The sequence below is a fragment of the Glycine max genome, chromosome 16 (genome assembly GCF_000004515.6).
Source record: "Glycine max cultivar Williams 82 chromosome 16, Glycine_max_v4.0, whole genome shotgun sequence".
NCBI classification, from domain to species: domain Eukaryota; kingdom Viridiplantae; phylum Streptophyta; class Magnoliopsida; order Fabales; family Fabaceae; genus Glycine; species Glycine max.
The window spans coordinates 4,945,958-4,959,396 of record NC_038252.2 but is presented as its reverse complement, the minus strand read 5'-3'; the positions used below and the strand labels follow the sequence as shown (position 1 = coordinate 4,959,396).

The 13,439-nt window shown below is 32.3% G+C and overlaps 1 protein-coding gene across 4 annotated transcripts; it reads left to right on the top strand.

Annotated features, from left to right (window-relative positions):
• The first annotated feature begins 521 nt into the window (after window positions 1–521).
• On the top strand, window positions 522–9,472 carry LOC100805134 (uncharacterized protein At2g33490). 4 transcript variants are annotated; one of them, XM_006598945.4, is made up of 11 exons: window positions 522–951; window positions 1,318–1,390; window positions 2,143–2,217; window positions 2,344–2,405; window positions 2,510–2,578; window positions 6,002–6,030; window positions 6,107–6,314; window positions 6,410–6,649; window positions 6,886–6,939; window positions 7,308–8,238; window positions 9,268–9,472. In XM_006598945.4, exons 1-11 carry the CDS (start codon window positions 844–846, stop codon window positions 9,285–9,287), a joined length of 1,869 nt encoding a protein of 622 aa, XP_006599008.1. In that variant the 5' UTR covers window positions 522–843; the 3' UTR covers window positions 9,288–9,472. The 4 variants fall into 4 exon arrangements, with proteins under 4 accessions (XP_006599008.1, XP_006599007.1, XP_006599010.1 ...); XM_006598944.4 differs by having other exon boundaries at window positions 8,869–9,472; XM_006598947.4 differs by lacking the exon at window positions 9,268–9,472 and adding an exon at window positions 8,878–9,222.
• Window positions 9,473–13,439: the final 3,967 nt, after the last annotated feature.

The window sequence follows — 13,439 nt, the reverse complement described above, 5'->3', positions numbered from 1 at the left end:
ATAAATATGAAATTTTTTGAAATTCATCCTCCTAAAATTTTTAATACATTTTTTATCCTTATAAAATTAAAATATATTATTATTTTTTTACTTGAAATTAAGTTCGAACATTCCAACTTATGTGCATGACTTTTTTTATATTGGTTATATGTTAAATCGATGTAAAAAAAAGTCACATTTACATTAATTTTATTTATAATCGAAGTGAAAAGTTATCATCATAGATTCTAATTTATTCAAACCCATGTGGCCTAAGCCAAAAAAATGATATATTTTAATTTTATGAAAACAAAAAAAATATTGAAAAACTTATAAAAATAAATTTTAAATATTTTCATATTTATAAGATAAAAAATATATTTTAGTCTAAATTGTATAACCTACCATTAGTCCATTACCATAGCTCATAATGGAATTAACGAAAAAAAAACTAACATAAATCATAATTTCAGAAACAAAAATAGTAAGTAATAATTTTAGGAATATATATAAAAGTAAATGTCGAAATTAGGCAGTGAGTCAGAACAGAGACACGTGCGGTGTGGTGTGGAAGCGTGCGGGGTTCTGGGCTTAGGCTTAGGGGCGTGATGACGACGTTGGACTGATGCCTCTCTCGTTTCCTCATTTCGCATCTCTCTCTCTCTCTCTCGCTGTCTCTGATCTACCATACCTCTCTTCTTTGACCCACCTTTCTTCCTTCAATGTCTTTCGCACTCTTCAATCCATTCCCACACTCTCTCCCCTGAGATTCTCCCTCCCCCAATTCCTACGCCAAACAAACCCTCTCTTTCCCCCTTTTTCCTCTTTTCTCCTTCATTCCTAGGGTGCAGAAAATAAAAAAAGATGAAGTCCCTCAGCAAGTTGAAGAAAACACTTCACAAGACAGTCTCCAAGGACAAAAAGGACTTTCCCCCCACCGTTAAGTTCGACGAACTCGCCCTCGCTGCCAAGGTTTAACCACTCTCCAAACCTTATTATTATTATTATCATCGAATCATTCTTATCTGCCTTTTTCAATTATTCTCGTATTTTTGTATCATCGCTTGTTGTCAGTGATGGGACGTAGATGACACGTGGGTAGTGTTGTGTGTGTGTGTGTTTTTTATGGAATAAAATTGATTAATTTCCTTGCCGTGAAGACTTTAATTTATTATCTCGTAGTTGTAGTTTCAGGATCAGGGTGTGAGAAATTGTGTGTGATGATGGCTATTTTGTGGAAAATGTTGAACGATCTCATGCCCAAATTGGGCAATTTGCTTCTACTTGGGCTTACTAATTTTGGTGACATTAAGGGTTTCCCATTTCGCCGTTTTTCAGGACATGCAAGCCATGAGAGATTGCTACGATAGCCTGCTTTCTGCAGCCGCTGCCACGCAAAACAGTGCTTACGGTAAACATTAGTCTTCATCACAGCTCGTGTTGTTCTCTGCATTCCTCACTTATGATGTATTCAAAGCTTTTGAAATGGTTGTGCATTTTGTTTTGTTATGTTCCCCAGTTCCGCGTATATGTCAACAAATGTTTAGGTCGCAAGTTAAACATTCACACACACACATATTTTGTTTACTTGTCATATGTAATGTCTCCAACAATTTAAGAAACAAGTTTGCATTTCCAGTTGCCATAGTCCATGGTTGGCTGGCCTTCTGCACTATCCTTATTAGATATACATATTCGTTTCATTTTCATTTGTAATCGTGTTTAGTTTCTCTGTAACAGAATTAGCTTTTCTGTTATTATTTAGTTTCTTGCCGACTCAGCATATAATATTCATCTCTGTAATTTTCAATCTAATGATCAGATAACATCTTCCCCTTTCTTCTCTCTTACCTAAATTCTAGTAACCCATAAAGTCTAGCATTGCCGTTCATTCCCAAAATAGGGAAATGGCTCATAATGCTGAACTTGCACATTTTCCTTGGGCATGCCTTATTCTTATTGACATTGTTTGTTGTTGTGACTACCTTTCAAGTATTGTGAGATAGCAGCATCAAGGTATTTGAAAATATCAGTCTCTTTACTGATCATTGATTTTTTTTATTTTTTTTAAAATTTGTCTAGTTAGTTTTTTTTTGGATGAGATATACTTCCTTGAAAATATTAAAGTCAGTAGCGTATCCTTTATTGTGTTACGTGTTCCAGAATTTGCCGAGTCACTGCAGGAAATGGGTACTTGTCTACTGGAGAAAACTGCCTTAAATGATGATGAAGAAAATGGTGAGTGGGTAAACATTTCATGAATTCCCTATCCAAGTTACTTAGCATCTTTGCTAGTTGATTTAAATTATGTATATACTATGTAGTCTTGTTGCCACAGTTGTTATGGTTATGAATTGTATGCAGGTAAAGTTTTGGGGATGCTTGGAAGTGTGCAGCTTGAACTTCAGAAGCTTGTTGATAGCTATGTGAGCTTTTATTTGGGTGTAACCTTTTTTATTGCTTTGAGTTTCCTTGAGCATTGTTCACTTAAAAAAATGTTTATTATGATTCTATCCTTTCTGTTCCCCAGCGTTCTCACATAGTACTGACAATAACCAATCCATCAGAGTCTCTTCTTAATGAGCTAAGAACTGTTGAGGTATGTTTATGCACTTTTTTTTTTTCAGATTCATTTATCTTTATATATGGTTGGTTATCTAATATTTATGATCTCCTATCTGGTTAAATAGGCATGCTGTTAGACTCAAGAGTTTGAACCTACAAATTGGATATTATTGTTGATAGAAATTCAGGATCAAACCAGAATTGTAGTGCAACAAGAACAATACACCGACCTAAGCCCCAACAGAGAGTCTCTCTCTCAAACACACTCAGTACAAACTACCCACTGAATACAGAAACTGCCATGCCATATACATATATAATAATTGTACACCACAGCAACTGTCACACAGATCCATAACTGCCTAAAGATGCAAATACCACACTGACAATAACACTAAGGGTCTGTTTGGTAGAGAGGAGAAAAATAGGGTGGATGGAAATAAAAAGGATGAGTGGAAATAGGTGAGAAATAGTATAATGGGTCCCACCATTTTTAAAATTATTTCTGCCTTATTTCTCCTCCAAACACCCAAAATTATATTCATTGCATCCATCCTAAGTTGTTTCCATTCACTATACCAAACAAGGGGTAATGGTGCATCTGGATGAGAGGAAAGAAACTAGAGAGGGCTGATGAGAGAAAATATGGATAATGATACAGTTTTTTGTTTTGTTGAATAGAAAATAAAGGCGTAAAAGAAGAAAAAAATGACTTTTAGAAACAAAAATTCAAATATTTTTTCCTTCCATTTTCTCTTCAATTCAAATGCTTTCATTTTCTTTCCTCTCAAACAGAGGGTAATGTTTCAGATCCATAACTGCGTAACTGCCTAAAGAGACGTTGCATAATTGTCCTATCACTTGCACATCCATTATGTGAGATGCTGAAATTATGTCATGATTTCTTCTTTTGATCTCTTCGTCCCTGTTTAATGAATAATCTATTCTGGAGTGAATCTCATGAGGTTTATGTGTAGCCTCCCTAAAGTGGTTAAGTTTTAAAATTGTTGCAATAACATTTTTCACTATCTGAGATCTTGAAGGAATTGATTGTTACCTTTGAGCACAAAGCCAGTGTCATATGACGCACACATCCATTGGTTGGTTGTGTAAATCTGACTGTTTCTTGTTCTCACACACCCATGCATCACATCTAACAAATTTAAGCTATCTTCACATTGAGTTTATGGATACACTAATGTATTTTAAAGCTGCTGTTGATAAAAAGAATATGCTTAAACCTTTAGGTTAAAGAATTCAATCTGTATGTATTAGTAAGATGTTCGAATCCAATTGCAAGGAATGGGACTTGAGTCCCACATTGGAAGTATGGGATTCTAGTGTGGGGTTAAAGAGGCTCCAGGCTCTCCAAACTACAATGGCTAGCTTTTGTGGTGTGGTTCTCCCAATGTTGTTTTCATTATAATTCAATTATCTATACTTGCAGTAAATCTTTTTTATATTTGAGAGTTCATTGACTTGTTAAGCACATATGATTTCATAATCGTGGATATTATTAAATAAGTCCAGTAAAATAATTTGAAAACAGAGGAAACCCTCTCTAGCTCTTCTAATGCTTCCAAGGTTGCATCATGTTCAACTTCAGTCACTAATTTGCGTTAGAGACTGTTCTACTCACTAGAGATGACAAGAGGATGCAGGACGAGGTGAACATATGCTAATGGAGGAGTAGAAGAGTCCTTCCTTTTGTGAACAGTGGTTAACATGACACATATGGGAGAAGATTAAGAGTTCCTATGTGAGTGGGGTGAGTGGGACAATGGTACTGGGGGTAAAAAGTTGTGTGGTCCCACAGCTCTGTCTAAAAACGTGATGCCTGTTTCTACATGAGTGGGGGTAGTGGGACAATGGGATGCAGGGGGCAAAAGTCGTGGAGTCCCACATCTCTGTCTGAAAACTGTGATGGCTACGATGCAATGGAACCATTGTGGCCATGATAGCTGTTTTGTGGAAGCCACACTGCAATGGAGTCCTGGTACCAGATTGGTGGATTCCTGCAACACCTGAACACTTTAGTGTTATAGTACTGTGCTGCTGTCGTGGCTATTTAACAACACTGGTTTATGGCCACAATTTTTTTTAAGGCCTCCCAGGTAGTTTCCTAAAGACCGTGTCACTGGAAGAAAAACTTGTCATGAGAAATGCCAATATGTGATGTTTCTGTTGAAACACTTGTCAAGTTAAAGCATAAACCAAATCTTCTTGTAATGATGTTTATAATTATCTTTTTATCCTTGCCCAATGAATAAGTTGTAGTTTTTCCATTTAACTAACTATTTCAAAAGTTTAAAGTGGGAGATGAAGGCATATGAAATATGAATGGTTTTAAATACGTGCCTACCCTGCTCTTAGTGGTTGAGGCGGGGATAAAGCACAGCCTACCCTACCTTATGCTGAAATTTTATTGTGTTTAGAAGAATAGAGGCAACAGGGATCAAACTCTGTATCATAGGAATTGCATCTTTTAACATCTCAAGGACCATGTCTCCCAAAAGCATAAGTTGGTAGGGGATTTGATCATATGATTGCTTTTAATATCTATCACCTCATCATGCAAGAATCCTTTGAGCTTGAAGCATGACAATTTCTTCACCCACTATCTTGTGCTGAAATTCAATTTTTATTTGAAAGAATGGGGCCAACAAGGATTGAACTCTTGACCACTTGGTAATAGAAGTTTTGATACCATCTCATGGACCAAATCACCAGTTTAAGTTGTTGAATATTGGCTTGTGATTGGTTTTTATGTCTAACAATTGATTTATATTTTCAGCATTAAACCCTGTTGCTGCGACCAACAAAAAAAAAGAAGGAAGTGTTGGCAATAGAAAAATAATTTATTAGAAGTTCATCTTGAATTTTCATAGTTGGAGAATAAGTTGGATGTTTGTTATTGATATGGGCAAAAATTTGGTCGGGAAATATATGGTAGAGAAACCTATCTTTGAAATTTAATATTTTTCTTACTCTGCTATGAAAATGCAGTAAGTTATGGATTTCATGCATTTGAAGTTGATTAGTCATTAGTGGATGCTTTGTTAGATTTTGTACTTGTATGCAAGAGATTTGAGGGTTGTTAATAATGGTGGGGAATGGAGATTGAAGCTGAACTGAGCAAGTTGTAGGACTGCAGGAGAAGTATCGCAAAACTTAAGAGTGAAGGAAAAAGCAGTGTTGTTCAGTTTTTCACCTTCTCTTATTTTAAGCCTAGCTTTCACATAATTAACTTTTCTTTCCAAAACTCAAGTTTATGATTTGAAAAACTATGTCCTCTTTGATGCTTTATAAGACCATATAGATTTTCTTGCCTAGAACAGTGGTCAATAATTTGGAACTATAGTGACTTTGCTGCTGTATAAATTTATATTTAATATAGAATTATCAATTTTCTTATTGCATCTCAAATCTCAATGCCTACCTATTCCTCCTCATGCAGGACATGAAGCGGCAATGTGATGAAAAAAGGTTTGTATTTACACAACTGCTATTGTTTTTTCTCATCATTATGTGATGTTTCCTGAATCTGTTTTATTGCCTTCAGAGATGTTTATGAATACATGATTGCCCAACAGAAAGAGAAAGGAAAGTCAAAAAGTGCTAAAGGTGAAAGTTTCACGCTACAGCAGTTGCAAGCAGCTCATGCTGAATATGAAGACGAAGCAAAACTTTGTGCCTTTCGGTTAAAATCGCTGAAGCAAGGCCAGTCACGCAGTCTCCTAACACAAGCAGCGCGTCACCATGCTGCTCAGGTTTTCTTGAACTATGACCTTTCTCATTCAAATCTTTTATCATTTCTTCAGCCTAGTCTTGATGCATCTTTGTTCTTGTTCTTCTTTCAATATAGTTGAATTTCTTCCGGAAAGGACTTAAATCACTAGAGGCTGTTGACCCACATGTTAGGATGATTGCTGAACGACAACATATTGATTACCAATTCAGTGGCCTGGAGGATGATGGAGGTGAAAATGATAATAATGATGATGGGAATGATTTTGACGTCATTGAAGGTGGTGAGTTGAGTTTTGACTACAGGGCAAATAAGCAAGGGCCATATATTGTTTCCACATCACCGAACTCAGCAGAGGTAGGAAATTTGTATTACTCAAAACTTGAATGGTTTTCAAAGCCTGGGTGCATATTGAACTTTATTCTTATTGCTCATTTGCTTTTTTATTTAAAATATTACCAAACTTTGTCACAGTTGTCATTTTATACTTGTTGCAGTCTATAGCTCGCTACAAATTAAAAACATTCCATTGTTGTTTTCATAATCTGAACTATAAATTCATCTTATCATAATCATTGGCAATGTTTTGCCAGGTGGAAGAATCAGGCCGTTCATATATTCGAGCTTCAACCCCAGAAACTGCAGAGGTGCCATTCATTACTACATTACCACTTAAGATTTATCCAATTTGAAGCTTTGGTTTAAATCTTAAATTGGTTGTAAAAAAATATAGGCCAATTAGTGCCTCAATCTCGCCTAGAAGGAATAAAGATCACAAATCAAGTTTAATTATGTAACATGTTTCTTAACATTTTATCCAAAAAAATATTAATTGTTAGGATAAGCACTGAAGGTATCATTTGAGATCTCATTTTAAGGACATAGGTTTAGCATTGTAACTATGACTTTTTTTAATTCTTACTTTTCCGTTGATCTAAAAGGTCATCAATTCAGATTGATTCTTTAATTTAACTTAGGTCATCCTCTAATACTTCTATTAACTTGCCTTCTGCAGACAAGTTTAGAGAAGAACCAAGGAGATTTTAAAGTTTCAAATAGAGTCGGCGGCAGTTATTCAGCTCCAATACTTGCAGAAAAGAAATTTGACCCAGCTGAAAAAGTAAGACAACTTTTAGCATTTTCTGCAGCAAAGTCTAATGCATATGTTCTCCCTACACCAGTCAACATCAAAGAAACCAAAACTAGCTCAGCCCCCCGCACTAGTGCCAGTGGATCTTTGCATAATTTGTGGCATTCTTCCCCTTTGGATGAAAAAAAGAATGAGAAAGATGTTGATAGTAAATTGTCAGAACCGACTATCCCTAGAGCTCACTCTGTTCTCAAAGAAAGTGACAGTGATACTTCATACACTCAGTTACCACGCCCTTCAGCAGATGGACTCTTACTTCCACAAGTTGATTTTTTGAGTGCCTCTGATACTAAGAAAATAAAAAGACAAGCTTTTTCAGGTCCATTGACTAATAAACCATTATCAGTAAAACCTGTTTCTGGGGGGTTTTCACGTTTACCAGTGCCCCAGCCTTCATCTCCGAAAGCATCTCCTAATGCTTCACCTCCCCTTGTTTCTTCACCCCGGATAAGTGAGCTTCATGAACTTCCTAGACCTCCTGGTAATCAATCTAGCAAGCCACGAGTGGGTCACTCTGCTCCATTAGTATTAAAAAATCCAGAGGCTGCCATGACTAATAAATTTCCTTCAGTTGTATTGAGGGCAGCATCTCCACTTCCAACTCCACCTGTCTCTCGGAGTTTCTCTATACCTTCTAGTGGTCAGAGAGTTGTGGCATTAAATGTTTCTAATACCAAGTATTTGGATACTCCCCAAGTTTCAAAGGTCGATAAAGCTGTGTCACCTCCACTAACACCCATGTCCCAGAGAGCATCTAATATATCTGACCTGGCTTCTCACTCTAGTGAAATCCAAGGTAAGATACTATTTGTTGTAGTTTTCATTATTGTAATTTTTTATAATTTGAATATGCTTTTCAAATAGATAATATTCTTTATGATTGCTCCTTTTCTTAACTTTGATCTTAAATAGTTGGCTGAATTACAATTTTGGTCCCCCTTTTTTTTTCCTGCGATTTTAGTCCCCACATTTCAGAAAATCCACCATTTTGGTCCAATTCTTAATTTTGCATACGTTTTATTTCTTTTATTTTGGTTCGATTGAACCTTAAATCTAACATATTCATTTACAATTCTATCAAAAAATAATTTAATTAATTAAAATATAAAAAAATAAAATAAACAAGAAAGGTATGCAAAAATTGAGAATTGGAGCAAAATGATGAATTTTCTAAAATGCAGGGACTAAAATAGTGGGAAAGAAAAATAAGGGGACCAAAATTGTGGATTAGGAATTAAAGGGGGATTAAAATTGCAATATAGCCTAAATAGGTACAGGCTTTTTGTTGACTTCCAAGCATTCTTTGTCAATTATGTGGTCTATGGCATGTGTGTTTGGCATCAACAGTTCGATTGTTATTCATATTATGGTGTACCTTGTCAGCTTCATCTTGATGGGAATCAAATGTGAGTATGAGGCTTTTCAGTGAATGCAGGTGGGAGCTAAATCTCTTGCGCACATACTGAGGTTGAGTTCTGCTGAATGATTCTTAGTTTAAGTGTCTTTATTCTATGTCGGAGCTAAATCACTTGCATTGTGGAGTTATAGGGTTTTCCCAACAAAAAGGTTCAGGCAAATATATGTAAATATGCTGTTTATGTATTGTTTAGCTTCTCATCTCAATTTGTATCTATTATTTTTACTTTAACTAGTGATGATGGGAACTAAACTCTACATGATTGTGTCATTATAATGTGTTCTGTATATATTCGGATGAAAAATTTTGTTCACTTCCCCAAGTCCAACATGACATGACGACAATGAAAGAACTTTAGCAACAGAATGAGATGCTTACCCATTTATTTATTTTTTTTCCACTTTCCAGGTGCTCAAATTTTGAACTAATTTCTATTGGCCGTGAGATGACACTTGAATCTTCATCAATATGAACTTACTAGCCTTAATTTGGGTATTGACTTTTGGATTATGATTTGAGAAAATGCTTCTTTCTTGCACGACTATAGTTACAATTTCCTTTTGTCCTGGTGCACCCATTGATGTTGTATGTCAATAATAGTAAGGCTTGATTAGTTATTTTTTAATGTTATAGATCAGTGGGGCGGACATTAAAGGTGTGTATGTTAGGAGGAATAAAAGGCAGATCGAGTGTAGTAAGGAGGAAAATTTGTTAAAATAGTTAAATAGTTATCTATTTGTGGCAGTTATTTGTGAAAAAATAGTTTCTAGAGTGTTCGAAGGGGGAAAATTTGGTTAGGGGTAAAATCTTGCGTTATACTGTACTCAAAACTATATATAATTGAGGATTGTACTAGAATAATTAGTAAAAATTATATCTTATTTCAAACTCTTACGTCCATGAATGGCTTAACATGAGGAAGCATGAACCGAGTGATGACCAGAAAGCAATTTCATCAACTCGTTGCAATAAAGTTAAATTTTATGGGGGAATAGTTATCAAGTCCCTTTTATGAGCAATGGACTTTTGGTTTCGGAATAGCTATCAATCGCACAAAAATGTTTGCAATAGAGGTAAAACCATTGAGACAGTTTGGTATTCACAACATGAATTTAACCTGGACAAAATCAGGTTATACTCGAAACCATGAGCAGTGTATGGCTCATTCACAACACACTAAATCTGGATCAATTGCACATTCGAGTGACAATTTTGTTGTAGGAAATCTGCAAGGACCTCAGTCGTCAGTACATAAAACAAATTAGGCATTTCCTTATAAGTATTGAGAAACGAGGGAGGTAGATTTTTTCAATGTGGCCAATTCTATGACCCTATTCTTCCTATGCATAGATGTTCAAAATGGAAGTTTAATGGTTCTAACTCTAGGAAAAGATTATTTAAATGAAAGTAAGGGGGATCAAGAGTCACAACGAGAACGCCAGAATGTTATCACTTTTATCTATCATTTTTCTTATTAAATGGGATTTTATTAATAAGCAAGGAGAGGACACTATAGATAAAGTGTAAATAAAAAGCGGGTGACGAGGTATGAATCATTCTCTAATTCTCTTTAAGTCTAAGTGCGTATTTGGATGGAAGTTGATAAAATTGATTTTGGTTAAAATTAATTTTTAAGTGATATAATTTATGTTTAAATGTTTTTATTATAAAATTAATTCATAAGTAAAATTTATTACAAAATTTTGGATTCAACATAAAAAATATTTAAAGTTATTCCAAGTCACAACCAATTTTTAATTTTTTTTTAATGTGAAATCAAATATATAAAATATTATTTAAAATTAATTTGAGACTCAAAATTAATTCACTAGTGTGAAACCAAAGACTACTCACTCACACTGACTCGAACATTGAAGTCATTGTAGGTGACTCTACCCCTACCAAAATACAGAGACAACCCAAATTCCAGCAATTTTGATAGGTGGTAGCATATGTAAATTCAATTAATATAAAAATTACTTTTATAAATTATAAAATATAAATTTAATAGTCGTGTAAGATATTTATAATTAAATTTCACAAAGTATATTTTTTATAAAAAATAATAATTTTTTTCACAAAGTTATATTTAGATTGATATAAAATAAATAAAGTAAAATAATGTTACCTATTAGTATTGTTGTTTATATGATTTAGAATAAAATGAAATATAAAAGAATTTGTTTCTTCTCATGCTACAGATTTTTTTTCCATTTTCACACTATATAATACTTTTATTTTTTAATTTAAAGACATAAAATGGATTCAATTTATTATTTATGAATTTCCTTGTTATTTCTACACTTTCTAAATAATATTTTTTTTTTCATGTTATGATATAACATTTATATAATAATACGATAATTTTATTATATGCTGCCTCATTTTACTTCAACCATATCTTATCTTTTATCTTATCTTACTCTATTTCACCACTAGTTGGATATTCGATAAGAAAACAGAACCAGCAACAAACAACAGTATCAATTGAATAGAAAAGCAGGCAGAGGAAAAGTACAACTCAAAACAGGTTCACGCATGAAAGTCCAATTCAGTTCACAAAGCCGTGATATTTGCCCATTGAAAATACATGAGATGGCTATTTGGGTTGGACTTGTTAGCCCTCATAAATTTTTAATCTTTCAACTTGTTTAGTCTTCATTATTTTTTTATTCTTTTGAAATAGTGTCTGATATCATTAACAAAATAGTTAATCTTCTAACTCAAGTAAAAATGAAATAAATTTATATTCTTGAATTAGTCTTGGTTTGGTTGTGAGGAAAGAAGTACTATTTATGAAGAAATTTTCAAAAAATAATGTGGGTCTTGTATATTTTTAATCTCTACTTTAATTCAAATATTTTTTTTTTAATTTTCTTTTTTTCTTCTTCTCCACTATCAAACATAAGAGAAACATAAATGATGTACTAGAAGTATAAATTTTTTGCATCATTATTAAATCACAAATTATCATTATTAATATGATAAATTTATTGATTTTATAATTACTTAAAAAGTTATATTAATTATAATTTTTGATTATTTAATAACATAAATCTGTTTTTATACTGACAATTCATTAAACTCAATTGTAAATACTCTTTTTCGGGGTAAATAAATACAAAACTGAGTGAGCATTAGCAATCAAATCCTTTTAAATATATATATATATATATATATATATATATATATATATATATATATATATATATATATATATATATATATATATAATCACTTGAAAGGGACTCATATTTTAAAAAATTAAAACGACTTCTGCGGCCAGTCATGAAGCCCAATGGTGAAAAACAAAAGCTGCAAAAGGTAACGGCAACAAAAGTAAATATCAAAGAAGATAAAAAAAATGATTATAGTATGAAAATTTAAATAATTTTATATTATCTTTTAATCACAGGATAAAATTATTAACTTTTATAATAATTATTTTAAAAGTTATATTAATAATAATATATATTTAAATAATAATATAAAATTATTTTATACAATTAATATATGATTATCAAACATTAAATAATGTAAAATAAATAATTAAAGATGAAGAAAAATCATACTCACCACATGAAACATGACGGTGTGTGATAAGGAGAAGAAATATTCTTTTTTTTTTACAATGGTAGTAACAAAGTTAAAGTAGGATTTTGTCCCGACTTTCCAGACCTTTACTAGGTTATATTATGTAGTAATATATAATTTATTGTAATTGAATTGAATGATGATGCGAAAAAAATTCATTGACAAAGCATGTATCGGTTTCTTTACTCTACCTATATTTCTTTTTAAAGAAAAATTATTAGAAGGTCGACCAATTTTTAATAGTTTTTTAATTGATAAGATAGAACTAATAAAATTTTGATTTGACTTTCCGCTCAAAAAAAGAAGATTTTTTTTATTATATTAATTCCTCCTCTATAATATGTAATATTGTTCTAGTACACCAAAAAAAATGTAATACAACAAAAAACCCCCATTAAGTATTAAATGTCGACAATAATTTCAATAAAATTGTTGAGAGATTAAAAATGTGTTTGATTTTTCGTTTAAAGAGCATCAAGTTCATTTTAGTGACATATTTATTTACTCTAAAAAATATTAAGAAATTTAGTTTTGTAAAAAAAAAACTTAAATTGATTTCATAAATTTAATTTGCAAATTTAAATTTATAAGAGATATGATACATGCATAATAATTTTTAGAACATTACTTTATGTGTTTTTTTTGTCTGTATCATAATATTTATTATATTTTAAAATTTTCTCTCTCTTCTCATTTTTTCAATCTGTTTGTTGTAAGATTTATTTGTACAAATTATTATACCATTATAATTTCTCAATTTATAATACTTTAATCCAAACATGCAATTAATAGGTATGTTATATTCACTTATGTATTATTTATTCTAATTGACACATGATATTCTTATTCTTAGTTTTTATTTGTTGTATATAATGTGTAAAAAACACACCATAGATAATTTTTCCAACATTTTTCTTATATTTTCATCATTATCTTTATAAATATGAAAAGATTCATAATTTGTTTTTGTAAAAGTTGTAATAGGT